We start from the raw sequence: 19,302 nt of genomic DNA, 5'->3' as shown, positions 1-19,302 counted from the left end.
TATACCTTGTTTCAACTCTTCTTTTTGTTTCTTTACCACCCTATCCTTCCTCCCAGACTTGTGACCCCCTTTCTGTCAAGCACCTTATTTGAGGCTTGTGATCATTTTCTTAATTAGCATTCCTAAACTCAACTTTCAAGTAGAGGAAACCAACTTCTTCCATGAATGCTGTCTACTAATGAGACACTACAAACACAGTCACCTTTTGTTTTCAGATACCAACCCATTAATACTTGGCAAGGAAAGAAAACGAAAACAAATTTAAAATCAAGAAGCCAAACAACTGTGTGAGTTCAGAGATGATGTGAAATTTGTAGTGCTGGTAGCCAATATAAAAGTGTTTTTATTTGTAAGTCTGTTTCCCCAGCTCTATAGGAAAATTCTGTAAGGGACACTGTTAAAAATCTGCTGAAGGACCATGATCTGCCATGGTGAAGTCTGAAATTGCCATATGTTAAGGAAATTTTTATTTTAGTATGGCAATAATACTACACAATTTAAATAATCTCTTGGACAGAGCAGTTATGGGTTTTTTTAACTACATGCACACATGTGTTACAAGCAACGATTAATATTAATCTTGTTAAAACAGCCCACAAGCAAAACTGCTGTGCAACCTATAAAGCTGAAAATTTTAGCATTTAATCCTAACATTAGTGTACCCAGGCTTCAAAACATTTCAGAAGCTTAAAGCAAGCAAGCATTGAGCAAGTGGATTGCAGAGTAAGATACCAACGCAAACAGAAGAAATTAAAAAGCAAGCAATATTTAACTGATTTATCTTCCTACCTTATATTTGCCCTGGTCACATCCACATAATGTGCTTTCCATTGTGTAGCTCCTTTGTACGCCTATCTCTCTCCAGACAACAACTCGCGCTGTAGATTCCTTGGACTTTTCCACAACAAAGCTGCAGCTGCCCATGCAGAATGCTGGAGCAGTCTGACTCAGGATCTTAGGGAGTGCCTGAAGGACAGTAATTTGAAAAAATATAGTAATACTTTTACTTCCCTTGTGGAATGAAGTGAAAAGAGACTATGTAATTAATAAATGTTACCAGAAAATTTTGCTGCAGTTTGAATTTAAAAGAAAGAAGCAGTTCTCCATCTTGAGTTTTCAAAACTCAGTGTGTTCAAGTGACAGCATCTTCAGGTTTGCCTTTTCCTACTTACTAAAATCTGTTTTTATCCGCTTCAGTCACTAACATTGTTAGACATGCAGGTAAGAATCAGGTTACAAGAGAATTCTTCAGCTGATCACCATCCCTCCTAACTCACCAAGCTAAGTTTGCTCAAATTAAGTATGCCACATACTCCATATAAGCTTTTAATTCAACTGCAGACTGTCTCAGAAACCCCATTTACAGACCTAACAACCTGCAGTATTTTATTAATACATAAAAATCATTTGTATTCAGCAAAGTACTAGGTGCATATTTCACTTCAAGAATGTGAATCAAAGTTCAGGATATATGACAGCTTCAGAGAAAAGCTCATGCAAATATATATATGTACGCCTAATGCTAAATGACTGTTCTTYCCAGTTTTTATTTCTGTCAGTTAAGACAAAACACAACTGCTTCAAATTTACTATTTCAGTAGTACATAACCCTTTAGTATAAGCTTGCCCAAACACTTCAGTCTGCCTTTTTGAAATCAAAAGGCTTTTTCCCACAACCCTCACTGGCTACTGTCTTTTGTGCACTACAGTAGTGCAGGATGAAGTGACAAAACCATATGCAAATGTGTTAGAGCAGCAGATGTAACTGGCATCCAACTCAGCATCCAGGAAATCACACAAGAAAATCAAGAAGTTATAGGTTTATGTTTTTTGTAGGTGAAGGAGATTTGAGGGGAAAAAAAGTCAGAAAGCATCTGTACTCATTTACATCCAAGGATGCATAAAAGTGTTTCAACACACATTCACATGCTTTTGAAATTAACTCTGAGTCTTTTCAAAAAAATACACGGCCTGGACACATTCACGTCACACAGGTTTACAGTTCCCATGAAGCAGCAGTGGAGGGAGATACACAGAATAAACAGGTAATAGTCYAAGAAACAAGTAATTCCCTAAATTTTTGAGATTTTTGAAAGCTCATATAATGCAAAGGATGTGCTTRTGCAAGTTGATTATTATACCTAATCAGGGGGGTATGTCTTAACTACACCTCTTTATAAAAGGAATCTTGCATATCTTCACAAACAAAATAAATGTTTCTCAGAACAATTTGGTTTCTTTATTTCTTTATTGCTAGGATATTGTTTGCCATGCTTCGGTGACTAATTATTTCATCTGGTAATTATAAACGCATAGAAGCATATTTTCCATCTATTCTTTATAAAAGTAATATTAAACAGAAAAAAGTACATATTGGTGCAAAGAAACAAACAAACAAATACTCTACGTACAATATTTAAATTGTACTTGAAGCACACTCATGAACTAAAAAGAGATGATTTTAAATAAGTCTGCTTAAGCTATAGAGTCATTATTTGCATAGGATAATATTGGGATACTATTTGAAATAAATCCATGCCTAAAAAAAGAGGTCAAACTCACCCTGTAACCAGGGTCTTCTATCAGGTCACAAGCGGCAGCATTAACATTTGTGTGCCACATTGTCTCTTTGATGCTGCAGCCATACATAAACACATTCTTTTTACGAGAATGACCATGATAATCACAGTAGACCTACAAAAAATCAGTTGGAAAAATAAAACCAAGGCATATGGAATTAACATTTCATGAAAGTGCTAGAAATACTTTTTTTTTTATTTATACTGTTGAAAGTTCCAACGAATTAGGCAATACAATTCCTTATATATTAACTTGTGCGTTAAGACAAAAAGTGTGTGCTTCATCTAAGGAAGGTTTAACCATCTAGCCTAGCCAATGTAACAGATTTACATCTACAGGTTTGCAGAAGCCCAGTTCTCCAACTCAAATTCAAGTGTGACATTGTTTACAAGACCATATTAMGATGTTTAATTTATAGACTAGCTACATAAACAAAGTTAAAAAGATTCAGAATTGCTTACACACACATACTTACCAAAGGCAAACGTTTTATAGCAGCCAGATATTGCAGTAACCCTTTAGCATGGTAAATAGTGGGATGCAGATCTGGATTTGGATTTTGCCACTGTCTGTTTAAATCTTCTCCACTTAAAGAGCAACGGTGGCTATTGTGGGGGGGTGGAAAAACGCATGATGTAGTCTGTATTATCATACTCTTAAATAAGCCTCCCCCCCACCTCAAATTTTCCTCATCATCACTGCTTCTTTGGAAGGAGTCTGGCAATAAACAAACTACATTTTCTAACATGCCAAATAGTAAAAATGCTTGGGKTGTTTTAAGCTATGTAACAGAAAACCTAAAAACAAATTAGAAGTAGCCTCTTATGTGAAGTCAACTGTAATATTGCTTATTTCCTGTTGAAACTGAAGGCCTGAATTCTATTTAAATGCTAGTTCAAAATCAGGAATTTCAAATATATGGTATCGTTACAATTTTGGTGTCTTGACTGCTGCTGTAGTTTGAAGACTAATGTCAACTAGAAATTAATACTCGGATTGCGAAGTTGTTGGGAGACAAGGAGCTGAGAAAAAAACAAGAACAAAAAAAAAACCACAAAGAAAAAAATCCAGCAAATAAAAATATTATCTCTGTATTCAGTCAGCTATCAGCAAGAACTTTTAAATGTGCAAGATTTTAGGATCATGCAGTAATCTTCAGTACCTTTGTCTTTAGACTGTGTCTGCTCACAGCTTTATTAATTGTCCCTGTATCTTGATCATTTAAATACAGGTGTTCTAGTATACACATGCTTTTACAAATATAAAGACAAGATTCTACTGAAATCTATAATTAGTTTTATTTTWATTATTTTGTTCACAAAACCTTCTAAAATACTACCTATAAAAGATAAATAGAAACTGCAGATTCGCCATAGTAAGATTCCCATTCCATATGAATTCCCTGCAAACAAGACTGCTGAATGCTTATTCATAGCAGTCTCAAAAAGTTCTGAAATATCCCTTAAATTTATTAAGAAAAGGGTAGCAAGTGAAATAACTACTACTAATAACTCTAAGCACACCAGGATACTCTCTTACCCTTTCTCTTGTACACCTGTTAACTTCCCACCTTTTAAAAAAAATTATGTAAAAAGCTTTCTCAAATACAAGGAACTTTTTTTTTCCTGTAGACCATGAACTTCTTTAGCTTTTTTTAAATGCAGGTGTGGTCTCATATAATACTTGCACAAATCCAAGACAGAGAGACAATTAAAATGTCATGTCAAATCACATAGGAATGATTCTCACTCATGAACAACTGAAAATATTTTTATAAAACTTAAATTTGTGAASCAATGCAACTGCCTTTTAAGAAACCAAAAAATAGAAAAATCCTAGCAATATTGCAAGTGTTTGTTTTTATCTCTAAGTATTGCATTTGTATCTTTCTTTAGGATTAGTTCAGATTATTCATTTTTAAATACTGATGCAAAGAATTAGCATATAGGTTAAATACTTGTGAGAAAATAAATACTTACTTTCCATTGATGACACCATCTGGATTGAGCATGGGAACAATTTTGAAAATGTAAGATTCCCGTAAACATTGGGCACTTGGATTGTTGCTCATAAGGAATTCCAGTGTTCCCTTCATAACCCAGCTTGAATTAGTCTCTCCAGGATGTACGCGAGCAGACAGGAAAATATAAGGACGATTCCCTAAAAGAAATATGCATGGAAATTGCAAAACGTGATTCAACCTAAACAACTGGTTTGTTAATTGAAAAAAGGGCCAATAGCCTGCTGCATTTATTACAATGCAAAAAACATCTGTGAGTTGAGTACTACTGAGCATGGGTATTATTGAGAGAATTTGCCACAATAATTTTAAAAGGACTGCTAATAACAGAACTWTGACAATGAAGCTTTAAATTCAGACAAATGCACAACTCATTTGAGCTGGCAGTTACATGACTTTCGTGACTTTTTTCCCAGCAGCTGAGRTGCTCAAACAAATAAGGAAATTACATAAGCTCACTTCAAATCACAGTAGCTTAGATACTAGTTTTATGACAGATTTTTTGACAAATAAATACCCTCAGCATTTCAAGAAAAAAGTTACTTGTCAGGTATTCTTTTCCAAGAAGTGTTGTCTGCAAAATGTAATGTACAAGCCCAGCAGCAAAAATTTAAAATACATAAAGATATAAGATATCAAGATATCTTATCAACATATAAATACACTTGTTTGAATACCACATATATTATTAAATACAAGGGAAATCCTGAATAATGATGCCTCTTATTTTCATTACATTCATTAACCTTATTTTACATTGCTATTTCTATAATGCATAGTGGTTAAGACTAATTTTTTTCTCCAAATATCTAGTTTTACATTGTTTTCAGTTGATAACAAAAAGGAGTTATACTTACTGAACTGACTGATATGTTCATAGTATTTGGATTCTGGCATGGCTGTAATAGTGACTAATGGACAGCTATTGCCAGCCAGGGTTTTGCAGAGAACATCTTGTCGAAAATATATCTGTTGAGGGTTGTGCATAGATTCCAACTTCCGGAGATGCATCTTCATCCCAAAAATAAYGAAAACACACTTCAAATCCTTTGCAGTCACATATGACAGCGTATTTCAAAGGTACTATTTAACAGACCTTTCTTTTAGCTGTTCTAAACAATGTTCAAGTTTCCAACATGATTTTGACCATGAAATATCATTCTCTACATCTCTGACTGATTGAATATTTCTCTTTATAAAGAGTCTGGTTTTCCAACTGCTTTAAGAAAGAGGAAGGAAAAGGGGTAAATTGCTGTACACAGATGGTACTATAAAGGTCTATGGAAGTTAAGAACCTCTGCTTCATTATGGTTACCTGATCAGGGACCTTTTCACTGCAAAAAGTTGTAACAGGTAACGTAAGAATCCATAAACAGGAACAGAGAGTTGAGACATAATGGAAACACCAGCAAAGAATCACAGAACAGGTAAGGCTGAAAGAAATGAGATTGGGTCATCGGGTCCAATCTCCCTGTTTTAAGCAGGGCCATCCTACAAAACATTGCACAGGACCATGTCCAGACAGTGCTTAAATTCCCAAGGSAGGGAGACTCCACAACCTCCCCTGCAACTTGTTTCAGTGCTTCGTCACYTGCACAGTAAAGAAATTCCTCCTCACGTTCAAGGTGGAACTTCCTATGCATCAGTTCCATCTTGTCCTATTGCTCTGCACCACTGAGCAGAGCACGGATCCATTCTCTCAACATCCACCCTTCAGATACATCCCAACACTGATTAGGTCCCCTCTCAATAATCTCTTCTCAAGGCTGAACAGGACTGCTCTTTCACCCTTTCCTCRTAAGGGAGATGCTCCAGTCACGTAATCATCTTTATGATTCCCAGAAAACCCATTTTCAAACAAGCATCTATTTTATTTTTCCAAGGACKGTTCTTCAGAACAACCTACACACTTCGTCAATTTAAACACTCATATTATTAAAACTCCCCCTTGTAAGGAACATTTTGAACTTCATAAAGAGAAACAAAATAAATTCACTCATGGATGCTACATATCATACTAACACCATAAATATTCATTTATATAACAGATCATAAGCTTCTCACCTTTAAAGCTGAGTATGTATATGGATAATGGTAAGCAAAGTAGCATACATCATCTTTATGTTGGAAAGTCACTGTGAATGTAATTGTGTAATAGGATTTTCCTTTCTGGCCACCAGCAGCAATTGAACTTCTTGAAAAGTGATTTCTAAATAAAAGAAATGAAGGKAATACACACATCAGAGTAATTTTTTTCACAGTACTGAATATTTCTAAACACACATTCTAAGTGTTCGAGGGACATTTAGTGACTTTATTTCTCTTCCATATACATCACAGCTAACTACAGATTCCCACCAGCTTTAAAGATATTTAACTATAGCAGTGACATACACATTCAGTTACATTGATAAAAGGTGAGCAAACAAAAACAAACAAAAAAAGTAAGCAAACAGCTATCAACCAAGAAGGAATTACTTATGGATATGCTGTACCATCTCATCCTGAATTTTAGAACTCCTCTACAATAATTCCAGCACAGATTACAGAAGGCTCATCACAAGGACCATGTGATCAGTATTACTGGAAGTCACTAATAAGATTTCAAGCAAGCATGCATATGTACGGTCCCTTAAAAGCTTCCCAGAAACCGTGTGCAATTTCTAGGAAAAGTATAAAATATAAGCAGCTTATATATCAGTAGTGTGCTTACAAAATGTGACCCTGTATATTTCTATCACACCTATTACTCTCCATAGTAATTCAGAAAGAAAATACTGTTCACAACAGAGTAACACAGAATTATCAAATGCAGAAACAAGTACTTCTCCTCAAAAAATTATACTTCACATTAATATTCAGTATAAGATTTGCTGTATATTTGGTTTGTGTACTTACTTGTAGTAACAAATATCTGTCCCAACACGAGTCCAACAGGGTCGAGAATTTAGTGCTTCTTGAACAGAATACATAAGGGGCTGCATACCTGAAAGAAGAAATCCATCTCAATTTAATGCTTAACATTAAACAGAAAGGTATCAGCAGTGATGGACCACATGCAAATCTACAAATTACTTCTATTTATTTATTCAATGTCAGAGTGCAATTTCATGAAYGCCTGGGTATTGTACTGTATGCTAAACCAAGTGACAAAAGATTGCTGATCTTCAGAAAATAACAACTCAAGAAAAGAGTACRATCTATGGAAGACCAAAATGAAATGTTCATATGAAAGCTTAGGTTGACATGAATGGTAAACTACATGCAGTCCTTGGTTCCAGTCCATCCAACTTTAACCACAAAAAGACTTCAAAGAGAATGCAGAAAATTGATACTATCATCCATTCATATAAATAACTGAAAAATAACTGATGTTTCAGGACAATTTTTTTAACATTAACTCCTTAAAGTCTGGGTTTTTCTCACAGCATACTTAAGTTGAATATTTAATATAATGTTAGAGGAGAAAATAATACATATTAATTGAATATAATCTACTCTTTACACATTAGATAATTACCTAACTGATTCAGTCAGGTTATTAAGCAATCAAAAGAGACTAATCAGTAAAAATGCACAACATGAAAAAAACTCTAAGATAACTGGTGTTCTGTCACTTAATCAATGTGGACCAAAGTGTATGACAAAGGAGAATATAATATTACTCTGTACCACGAGTTTGAAGCTGAGGGCAGGAGGAGAAATTTCTCTTCTTCCTTCTTAAAGGACAAATTTCATAATACAATGCAGGAGAAAAACAAATGGTTTTAAGCTCAATGACACACACACTATGTACACACTCCCAGACAAGTGAAAAAAAGGTATTTTCAGTAAGCCATTTGTAAACCTTTGATTGGGTACATGCTGCGAAGACTACATACTAAAGACACTTAAGTGGTCACTTAAGAACTCCAGCATTTCAAAGCAGACATTTTCCCTTACCATCAATAAGACAAAACTGTTTTGGAATGACTCTGCTTATTTTCACATCTATCCCTATGCAGAAATGGATTAATGATGACAACTTTCATTTTTCTTGATCTGTGTGGATCAACAAGCTTTGGTGCTGTCCTCCCCTGCCCAATGGTCCTAACACAATTTTCGTTGCAATTACCAGTGAATTTCTTCTGTTTTGGCCTCACTTACAACAAAACTTCATTTTAAAAACTGACAGCTGGTTTAAGATGCATTTCTTTTTTTTTAACTAAAGCTGTCAAAACATTTTCTAGCAATACTATTACAATAAAGGATTTAAACTGACAACATGAAGGAGGTAAGAAACAACTAAGATAACCTAGTACARATATTTTTTAAGTATTTCTTGTCAAAGTATGGGAAGCATCTTACCGTAGTTGAACTGACTGTTGGACTTTTCACAGTTGATGATGTTAAACCGATAAGCAATGCCAGCTTTCATTCCACTGACTTCAAAGTAAAACCATTGATGATAATGATTGCTATTTATATCCGAGTTCAGAATTAGATCATACTCATTTCTGAAGATTAACAAAAACATATCAATCATTTAAGAAGTAGAAATAAAAAGCCTGAAGTTTGAGACGAGAAGTAGAAATATCTTACTTTCTGATCTGAATAACTTTGCGCAGGTTTCCAGATTCAAATTTGGAATTAAATCTCAAAACATCTGGCTCATCTGGTACTGGACAACTATGAGCAAAAAAAGGGACCAAAATTAATAACAACAAACTTAGCTAAACCAGATATCTTTCTTTTAATCCTCACTTGACAATTCAGAAACTATTTTGATCCTTCCTCTATATACAGCCTGGATAGCAGAAACACGGTTATGGCAGATGAAACTTCCAGTGAAATCTACTGTAAATATTATAAATCACATCACAGAGAAAGTAGAACTGGCTCTGAGTTGAATATTAGTTGAATATTGTTTACAGAATATTGAATATTGTTACAGAAAAGCAAAAGCTTACCTCATATTATCAAGGTCATACACAACTCTATCTATAATGTCATTTTGATAAATCAGCCTTTCAATATCTTGAGAGATTTTTGTCCTAAAAAAAAAAAGCAGTGTTCTCATTTAAATTGCCACAGTTTCCAATCACAAAAGAGGAGTTGCTTTATATAGGAAAATAACAAAATTGACACGAAGACAGTGGGAAAGTTCAAAGAGACCTCAGCTTCACCCCCACTTACGTGTGCAAACTCAAGGTGYACTTAAGTTTAAACACCTGCATTCAGCTGAATCCAATATTTATATATGAGGGAATTGAGTTTTCATGCACACAATTCACTGGGTTTTATCTTAAGGAAAAAAAATGCAATTTCATTACTTTATAATAGAAGCAGGAATTACTCAAACATTACTTATGTTAATGCTTTAATCCAGGACAACACTTGATTACATTAGTAACTTATATGCATCCTACCATAACCAAAATTAAAGAGTTTTAGAGAGTATGTCGTACAGTCAGTGTGTTAGTGAACTAGCTTTTCACCTCTGGAGATCTAGGTTCATTTATCAACTAGGTAACAAATAAGAAAGAATTTGGTGATGTCAGCCAAATGTCAGGTGTATGCTTATCCAGATCATAAAACCATTGCACAATTGGCAGTATCTAGGTCCTGGCTTGGAAAAGTAAGAATGTGTTGCAGTTCAAGAATGAAATATAGTGGCAGAGCTGTGTGGAAAAGCTTGCACAGCACCTGCAATAAGAAGAAAAGGAGGCAGATTAACAGTGAAGAATACAGAAACAGAATGCAAAGTACATTCAAGCTGGAAATTCTCAATTTAATTAAAATAAATACTGTGAACAAATGAGAAAGAGAAGGTAAGTGTGCAATTCTAGCATTTCTTAATAAATTGAAATTAACTGAAAAAAGAAAGGTCACAAGTCCAATATATTTATAATATTGTGACCAGGCTGACTCATCACAATCCATCTAAAGAGGTTCAGCTCAGGAAAAAATTAGATCCACTTGATCTTAGAGTTTTCATTAGATCTCAGTTTGCCTCAGCTCTACTATGCCATAAAACTTCCTATCATAATAGGATTTTTACCAAGACAAAATCCATCAATGAAAATCCATAATAAATATTTTATAAATAATAATGGCATTAAAATACCACTATAATAGCCAATGTAGATGAAAGCAAAGGAAAAATAGCATTCAAGATGCTCACGAGAAGGAAAAGTAGTAGTGGGCATTTTCACATTCCAAAAAATGAAGATCAGCTATTTTAAGATAATTAAAAAAACCAAAAAAACTAGACCCAACACTGCTGATATGAGCCCTGTGCTTAGAAATTAGTCCTTTGTGGATCCTGATGATTAGAAAACAATAAAGTGTACAGAAAAAAAAACCTCACCCAAATAAATTTTTAAGGAATAGAAAATAGTAGAAATTTAAACCCAAATTTGCAGGGTATTTTACTATATCTTTATTTTCTTCCTAAAAAGATCAAGTAATATAAAAGACTTCAATTTAATTTTAATTTTTTCCAACAATAATAAATTAGTGAGACATTCAGCGATAATTACATGCTACTAACTTAAACGAAAAGGCAAAAGCACTCCAAAGCGCAAATTCAAAAACATTTAATCTCCTGGCACATTGCAAGACTGAAAAAAAAMCCCATATCCCATATTGCTCTAATAAAAGAAGAAAATCCACTAAGTCATACTTTAGACCCACACAGTATTTTCTCAAATTACACAGATGGATTAAAGCAACCATTTATTTTCTAAATAAGACTTACCCAATGAGCAGTAACTAAGTGCTTACGTTACAGAGAACATAAATCACAATGAATGTCAAAAGTTCRAACACAGCTTTGTAAAAGACTTTAGTTTTTCCATACCACACTAGTTTTTCCCTACCACACCAATTTTTACCCCTCTTCTATAAACTATGAATTTGGAAAAATATTAATCCCTTTTTAAACAAGGTCCCTTGTCAAAAATTCATTTTCTTGCAGTAACAAGACTGAGTCATTTGTAGAAAACTGAATTCTTAAAAGAGTGTACCTTAAAAATGTGATGCAGGATTTTTTATTCAAGTTTAGCAATATTATCTGATAGTTAACTCTTGTTCACAGAAGATCTCAAAAAGTTACTTTGTACATTAAAAATACAAAAGAAACCAAAACATTTTCAGTTAAAATATACCCTAAAAATATCTTCACGGTACAGAAATCAGCCTAATATATAATCACACAAGGTTTCTTTTTCCAATACTTTATATCAAACAACGAGCACTGGAATGACAAACCGTATTGGACTTCACTCAACTTTATTCAGAAAAATTCAGAATTATTAATTACTACAAACATGGATGATGATTTGCAAGATTTTCTTACAGTGCAGTTCTTAGGTGATTCCTGACGCAAGACTATCTCCCCTCTGAATCAGCTGAATCTATCTAATAAATAACCTGCTGGGAAGATTCTCCTCCTTCAACACTAAGCAATATACTCATGTGTTGTAGCATTTCTTATTTCACTACAAAGATTACTTTTGTGTGACTCATATGAAACAGCTGAAGGATTTTAACTAAACCACCTAAAGACATTTAATCTCTTAATCATTTTAATATCTAAATATTGATATGAAGAAACTTGTAACTATCGTTGGTTATAGTTACAAGTAYAAAGCTGAAGGCATTAAATCGCATAGTTAGGCAAGTGACAAGGTTTCATAGCTACTACTAAATGTTTTGCTAATGTACTTAGCTGTCTTTAAAATAACTCAGTATGTATATGAGCCAGCTCTTCATATTTCTTCTGCAAATTATTTTTAAGAATTTCATCACTCTTCATCATCTTATTATATCTCTCAGTGAAGAAATAAAAAGGTATGTTGAGGTGTTTGTTGTATGTCAGGCAGAACCAATACAAACTGCATCCTCTGCATTTGTTCTAAATTCTCTTACACTGTGAACACGAAAGCCAAACACTTTAGTGTATTAATTTTTTAACTTTTTCCAGTATGTTTCCTTGAAAGATAGATCTTAGCACAGCAGAGAAAAGGGAAGAAGAATCTTTGAATTATTAACAGTCCTATCTTTGCTAAGACCTGAAAGGAGTATTCAGGTAAGGATTTGTTTGTTTGGTGGTGGAGTTTTGTGGGTTGGTTTGTTATTTTGCAAACTACAAAATTTACATGGGAAGGAAATGGTGGGAAAGCAGAAAGGGAGAGAATAAAATGAACTTCATATTTAGAAACTGAATTGCAGAATTAGTAAGTTACAAAATCAGATTGCATTCTTCATTACGGCTCTGCGTTAAACAATGCCTACTCGCCTACCTTCAAACTGCTTCTCATTGGAAACAGTTTTAGATGCCAAAGTAAACACTGTAACATTAACTGCTAATCACAGAAACACAGAATAGTTAGGGCTGGACTGGGCCTCCGGAGATCACCATGTTAAACTCATCCTAAACGCCGTTTCTCAAAGGAACAAAAACAACAACAAAAAAAAAGAAGTATAATAACTCACCTCTGCACCCCATATGGTCTTTCAAGAATAGGTTCCTTAAATGAYGGTGGAATATGGCCAAAATAATCTGGATATGCCACTTCTGAATATTCTGGAACAGACTTTGTGTCCTTTACCATTTCAATATAAAGATCACAGTCATGAACTGGTGATACATCAGAAACTTCAAGGACGATCTCTTCCCCTGATGAATTAGATCTGGAATCTTCCTCCTCTGAATCCACTCCAGTGCAGCAGAGTTTTCCCAGCTGGACAGATGATCCTTCAAACAGGCTACCTCCACAGGGTGAAACTTGTTCACAGGGTTTACTACAAGGAAGTGTGGTAAGGCTAGTTTTGTTTTCCTTCTTTACCACACATCCTGCACCAAAATACTGATCATTTTTTGCACTGTTCTGGAGACTGATTCTGTCAAAGCCTTTCACAATTTCTTGGCTTAGACACTGGCATGACGGAAGCATGTTTCTTTCATCATTTTGCTGATGTAAACTACTGTCTTTCATACTGTCTTTCTTTGGAAGTTCCAGAAACATTGGCCTTCTGTTGTATTCCTCTGTCAACAAAGGATTACTCTCCTTCAAAGCAACTCCTTGTGGTGACAGGTTCGCTTCAGCAGAGTGCTCCTCACTGGCTGTAGGAACAACAATAGGTCCACTCAAACTTGCATCAGGTACAAGAGGCTTTGGTTCCTTGGAAACTAGGTCCCAATCCTTAAAAAACAAAGGTGAAAAAACAATTTTAAAAATTATTAACAAAAAAAAGTGAACAGTTCACAAGTTTCATTTATATTAGAAACATTTCTCTCTTCTTGTTCCCAAGGTAAGTTTTTGAATAATCCAAAACAAATGTAATTTAAAAGGTGACAGCTATGTTATAAACTATTAGAGCAATGAAGTTTCATCTTTTACAAGGCCTTAAAGCAATAAACAAGTAGCTCATTAATAATGAAGTATATGAAGTCAATGCAATATTTTAACCACCTGTTTTAAGTAGGTGTGCAGCATTTAAGGAGATGAAGTGCTCTCAGAAATCTCCTGTCCTTCCTTGCTATTCGACTTTCTGCTGTATGCAATAATCACACATAAAGACATCAGAAAACAAAGTTTTCCTTTAAATCTTCGCCTAGAATCCCCTTCTCAGTCAGACAGAAGCAATCATAACACCTAACTAAAAACCCTCGGATATAGCGCATGGGAGTCTGTAGGTTTGGAACTGTAGACCCATGTTTTTGGCTAGAGGAACTATTCACCCAAAAGAGAATATCAAAGTATATTCCAGAATTAACCTGACATGGCCAGAAATGTCTTGGAAATCATACTTTACCCGAAAGTCTTCTGAAAGCTCTAGGAAGAATTGCTCATACATTTTCAGTTCTTCTATGGGTCTTCCCAGTTCCTGTCTAGGTCTCAGTTTATCAATATCAGTCTCAATATCATCATTCTGAAAGATCACCAGAACAAATTAATCTTGCATCCAAAATTAATGAACTACTACAACATTAATCTGAAACACTCTCCTTTACTCCTGACACTGCCATGCTTTAAAAGATAAATACCATTATTTTAAAATTAGCTGAACTGCAGATTTCACCATGAAAATTTTAAATACTCAGTATTATTATTATGCCTAAGGCTCCATTTCAATAGAAATATTACAAATATCTCCATTTTCTTGCCTTCACCCATATTTATTATACACAGATATCAGACYTCACATGAAATCTGTACAAATTCCCACTGCTGGAACCTGGAATATGGAGACTCCATCTGATTGCAGTGATAACACAATACTTCTATGGAAGATACTCCCTTCATCAGGGCTTATGAAACCCTTGACTAAAAGGTATCTTTTCAGCTCATGAGCAGACAATTCAATTAACTCCTAAATAAATGTAACATAAAAATACAGAATAAGACAGTTCTGACCAAATATCCAGGCATGTCCTGACTGGCAGCTGGAGAACGGGAGAATACCTTCCCAAAGTGGTACAACGCTGAGAGGTATGAAATCTACAGCTGGCTGAACTTCAGTTACCTTGCTCAAACATTGATCTAGTCAATCCCAGTCCAGAACGCTGGAAAAAGTTAAACCAGCTCCTACATTTGGACCAGCTTATGTGAGAAAAGCAGGCTGAGAGAAATACAGGTTGGGAAAAGAACTGCTAAAGGAGTCTGCGGTTCTGTTCCACTACACTCCAGACACATTAAATGTGAAGGTTTTCATAAAAATGCTGAAGCTATCTGAACAAGAACAGTTCATACTTTCAAGCAACACCCACTTTCTTTAAGTTTCTGAAACTTTTTCAATTTTAGAAATTGCCGTGAAAACCTCCTCAAACTGTTTTTAACACTAAAAATGTGTTTATATACACAATTCAAGCAACTTAAATAAAAATTGCTACACCTAATTTTTGCCTATTAATTTTGTCTCTACCAACCTTAAACTCTTGGTCCTTGTCATCATCAATTTCAGCTTCAATTTCTGATTCTGTTTCACCATCATCGTTATCATCACTTTCATCTACTACATCATCCACTGCAATACAAAAAAGTTTTGTAGGCAGATTACACATTTAATCCAATTATATATGCTCAAAGATTTTCCTCATTCTGGATTTATTTTCTTCTTTTTACACCTTGAAAAAAAGATGTGAAAACCAACTAGTAAAGTAGTGCTGAGGGCTTTTGTTATGTTTTCCTTTTGTGTTTTCCATTCAGGAAATTTGCTGATTGTCAATAAAAGGCTCACTCAGAGATTTAGAAATTATGCTGATTTTCTAGAGTGTTCAGAATGACTACATGTACTGCTTTCACAATACTAACTATACAAGGTTACACTTTTTATTAAAGTATACCTCTGTAATAAACCAGACCTCGACCCACCCCTCATATTCCAGATGGCTTTTAATACAGAACTTTTTCCTTTTAAAGCACTATGTATCCTATTTCCTTAGATTTTTCACTTCTTTTTTTGTAACAGATACTTTATAACAAGTACACAGAACTTCTATTTTCTACTTTAAACGCAAAACATAAACGAACTTTGAACTTCTGGAGCCTGACCCACATGAACCCCAACAGGATACCTTACTTCTTCATTGTTTCAGAAGATACTGCAAATAAAAGACATTAATGACTGATTTTGTCTCTTCATTTTAGAGGAACTTTCTGACAGCAACTTCATTAGCTGCTTAAAAGGTCTGAACCTGAATATGTCTTAATTATCTGAAAATAATGAGAAGTGTTCACAATGGGATGAATCAATTTCCTATAAAGAACCATATAAATACTTTGTAGTATAGTGTTTCCTAAGAGACTGCAACAGTCCAAGAAAGCAGCTCTGTTTTCTCATCATGCAAATGAAAGAATAACCACAATAACATAAAAAAGCCAGTGCTTCAAATAGCACATTAATCTAAATTTACCATATTCTAACTTATCAGAGCAACATAAAGAAAGGAAGGAATACAATCTCTGGTAAAACAGGATGTACACTACAACACATTTCACATACGATAAGGTATACACTACATCAGTTGAGAGACCATTTCAGTTTGAAAACAGCCTATTCTTTACACTTCAGCATTTGGTGAAAATCACCTTTCAGTTCTTGTTTTCTCTTTTATTTTATAACCACATTTACCTGGACAAAATTTCCATCACTTAAAAGTTAACATTAGAAATTGGTATTCCAATTCACAGTCACAGAGCCTTTGCTAATTGAGAAGAGTCACAGAGTCCTTTTAGCAGAGAACACAAATAAGTGCAATTGATTCTGCCTTCCACAAAGTGACATTAGACATACTCCAAGTATTAGAAAATCACCATACCATCAGGAGGCAAATTGTACAGCTGAGCCACAGGACCACTGGCAGGAATAACTGGGAGTTGGAAATGGAAAGCACTTTTAATAGTTGGTAAAGGAAGACGATTTTTGGGAAAACATTTTCTCATTATTAGGCTGGAAGTATTGACAAGAGGATCAAGAGTTCTTACGGCAAGGCACTCCTGTTAACAGAAAAATAAGGAAAAGAAACATATTTCTCAAACTACAAGTCAAATTATATTTACATACTGTTCACAAAAAAATGGTTCATGTCTTCTCTGAGTGACAGAAAAACTTCTACAAACTTACACTCACCTTTTTAAAAATCAAAACTTCAAAATGAATGGGCATTCTTACCCCTTCTTTTTTAAAATTAAGTTTAATTGCCCCTCCCAGAATTAGCCATAGCAAAAAAACAGCAAACACAAATTTAATTCTGTACTCTTTCCTTGTTTCAGTCTGGTACAGTAAATAATCCTTTCCTCCCATAATCAGGAATGACCATGAATCTCATGAAAGTATATGACCTGAGGTCATAGACAAAGAGGCAAAAACAACAATGTAAAAAAACCCAACCAGGATAAACTTACCTGGGAAGTGTGGTAAAGAATTTTCATCCCATTGGCATCAATAAATGCTTTTCTTCCCAATTTGATGTTTGTAACACTTTTAATGCACTGTAACACTCCTTTACGTATCAGCATGTATCTGTGTCGACTATCRTGGCGGTGCCAATCAACATAAATCGTTAAAAGCACCTGCACRTATCCTCTGTCTACTGCTCTCCTGGCATTTGTTTCTTTGCAAAAAAGGTTAGGAAAGAAAATTAAAAATTTTCATTTTTTTAAAAGCCCAATGACTTCAATACTACTTTCAAACATTACTTCCAGTGTTTAAATTACTGTTTTAATCTAAGTAACTGAATTGTTTCATTTTGAGTAGTATTTTGGCCAGTTTCACATCAGCCTAAACAGAAATGATTGATAATTGTGACCAGTAGTCTAAACTTCGTTTTTAGAACATTTCATGTAACTTTCATGATTTACCAGAAGACTAGCATGCATTACACTTTAAAGGAAATTGCAAGATACTGTCATCCTGCAAACTAAAAAAGAGAAGTGTTTCTACAAAGCATATCTAACACTATCCACATACACTAGACACCAGATTTGAAATAAACCTCCTTTCACTTGCAGTCCATACCATTTTATCATTGTCACACAAATTTCATAAGCTCAAAATACTTCTATCCCCAATATTTGATAATGAGTATGACAACTGGAATATACTAATGTTTATTTTTATAATAATACAATGTAATTATTAATGTGAAAATATTTACTTGATAAAGTGTATGAAGTTACAAGCCAAAACCACTAAAGAGAACATATCTCTAAACAAATGCACAAGACCACCTGTTTTAAAGACACACCTTTTGAACACTTCATTTTTCCCCTCGATATTAAAACTTAATATATGCCGATTTGCAGAACAGAATACTGACAATGACTTGGAAATATTTCTTTCCCTAAATTTCAAAAGGAGAAATTGCAAAATTCGTAAACACACAAACCTGTAAGACCAAGGTGCCACACTGAATAAACACAAATAAACTCAGCACCTTGTGACAGTCAGTACAGAAATCTCCTACCATTTGTATTGGAATGATTTTCTGCAAATCTAATCACACCTCAATTCTTATCCAACACCACTAAAACTATTAGGAATGCTGTTGCTTTAACACAACTGGAGAAAATTAGTTTTTTATTCCTTTCTAGTTACAATGCTGGTTCAAAACCTGCAAAGACGACATTCATGAAGATCAGTTGCTGCTGGCTGAGACAGTCCATGTTTGGAAACACACTATCAGTTCTATTACCTTTAATTCCACTTCATCAGCATCACTGACAGAATTGTTACTAGGATCCAAGTGCTAATTACTCAGGAAGGTACTGAAGAATACCTGTATTTTCCCTAGCTATCCAAGATATTTTCAGATGTATGTGTAAAAAAGATGCACAGGAGTTAAGCTACAGCCATCCATTACTGAAGGGCGGATGTGAGTGAATGTGAAAAGGTATTTCTTCACCTTGGATCCACATCAGTTCTGCAGAAGCAGTGCAGCCTGTGTGCTGCATAACTGATGAAACAGTAACCGATTATTAAACATACAGATATAAGCAACATAAATAAAGCACAAGAGACTGCAGATGAAACTTATTTGGTTTCCGAGTCTTAATTTTGTTTCGGCTACTGATTTAATGTTAGTTTTTTATTCTGTTGATATATATACACACACACCCATATAAAGCTCAAGTAGACAATTTCTTATAGTCAAACACTTACTTGATTTTAGCAATGCAGCAAGTGTGTCTAAAGCAACCCTGTCAACATAACAA

The 19,302-nt window shown here is 34.5% G+C and overlaps 1 protein-coding gene across 8 annotated transcripts in view; it reads right to left on the bottom strand.

Annotated features, from left to right (window-relative positions):
- AGTPBP1 (ATP/GTP binding carboxypeptidase 1) overlaps positions 1 to 19,302 on the bottom strand; it is a 60,272-nt gene that overhangs the window by 18,263 nt on the left and 22,707 nt on the right. For 7 of the 8 annotated variants that reach the window (XR_008965602.1, XR_008965603.1, XM_057370006.1 and 4 more), the window contains exons 10-25: positions 19,250 to 19,287; positions 17,494 to 17,702; positions 16,908 to 17,085; positions 15,516 to 15,613; positions 14,402 to 14,518; positions 13,079 to 13,788; positions 9,550 to 9,633; positions 9,182 to 9,268; positions 8,948 to 9,096; positions 7,499 to 7,586; positions 6,665 to 6,809; positions 5,458 to 5,611; positions 4,560 to 4,740; positions 3,056 to 3,185; positions 2,563 to 2,694; positions 790 to 966 (exon numbers count right to left, since the gene is read on the bottom strand). Coding sequence is in view for 6 of the 8 variants with exons in the window: in XM_057370006.1 (XP_057225989.1) it covers positions 790 to 966; positions 2,563 to 2,694; positions 3,056 to 3,185; positions 4,560 to 4,740; positions 5,458 to 5,611; positions 6,665 to 6,809; positions 7,499 to 7,586; positions 8,948 to 9,096; positions 9,182 to 9,268; positions 9,550 to 9,633; positions 13,079 to 13,788; positions 14,402 to 14,518; positions 15,516 to 15,613; positions 16,908 to 17,085; positions 17,494 to 17,702; positions 19,250 to 19,287 (2,677 nt within the window). In the remaining 2 variants the exon portion in view is untranslated. Of the gene's footprint in view, positions 1 to 789; positions 967 to 2,562; positions 2,695 to 3,055; positions 3,186 to 4,559; positions 4,741 to 5,457; positions 5,612 to 6,664; positions 6,810 to 7,498; positions 7,587 to 8,947; positions 9,097 to 9,181; positions 9,269 to 9,549; positions 9,634 to 13,078; positions 13,789 to 14,401; positions 14,519 to 15,515; positions 15,614 to 16,907; positions 17,086 to 17,493; positions 17,703 to 19,249; positions 19,288 to 19,302 lie in introns of those variants that run through there. The other variant, XM_057370009.1, reaches the window with a different exon arrangement.

The sequence above is a fragment of the Malurus melanocephalus genome, unplaced genomic scaffold, assembly GCF_030028575.1.
Source record: "Malurus melanocephalus ecotype Western Australia unplaced genomic scaffold, MMel_1.1 scaffold_117, whole genome shotgun sequence".
Lineage (NCBI taxonomy): Eukaryota > Metazoa > Chordata > Aves > Passeriformes > Maluridae > Malurus > Malurus melanocephalus.
This window is presented reverse-complemented; position numbering and strand designations above follow the sequence as displayed.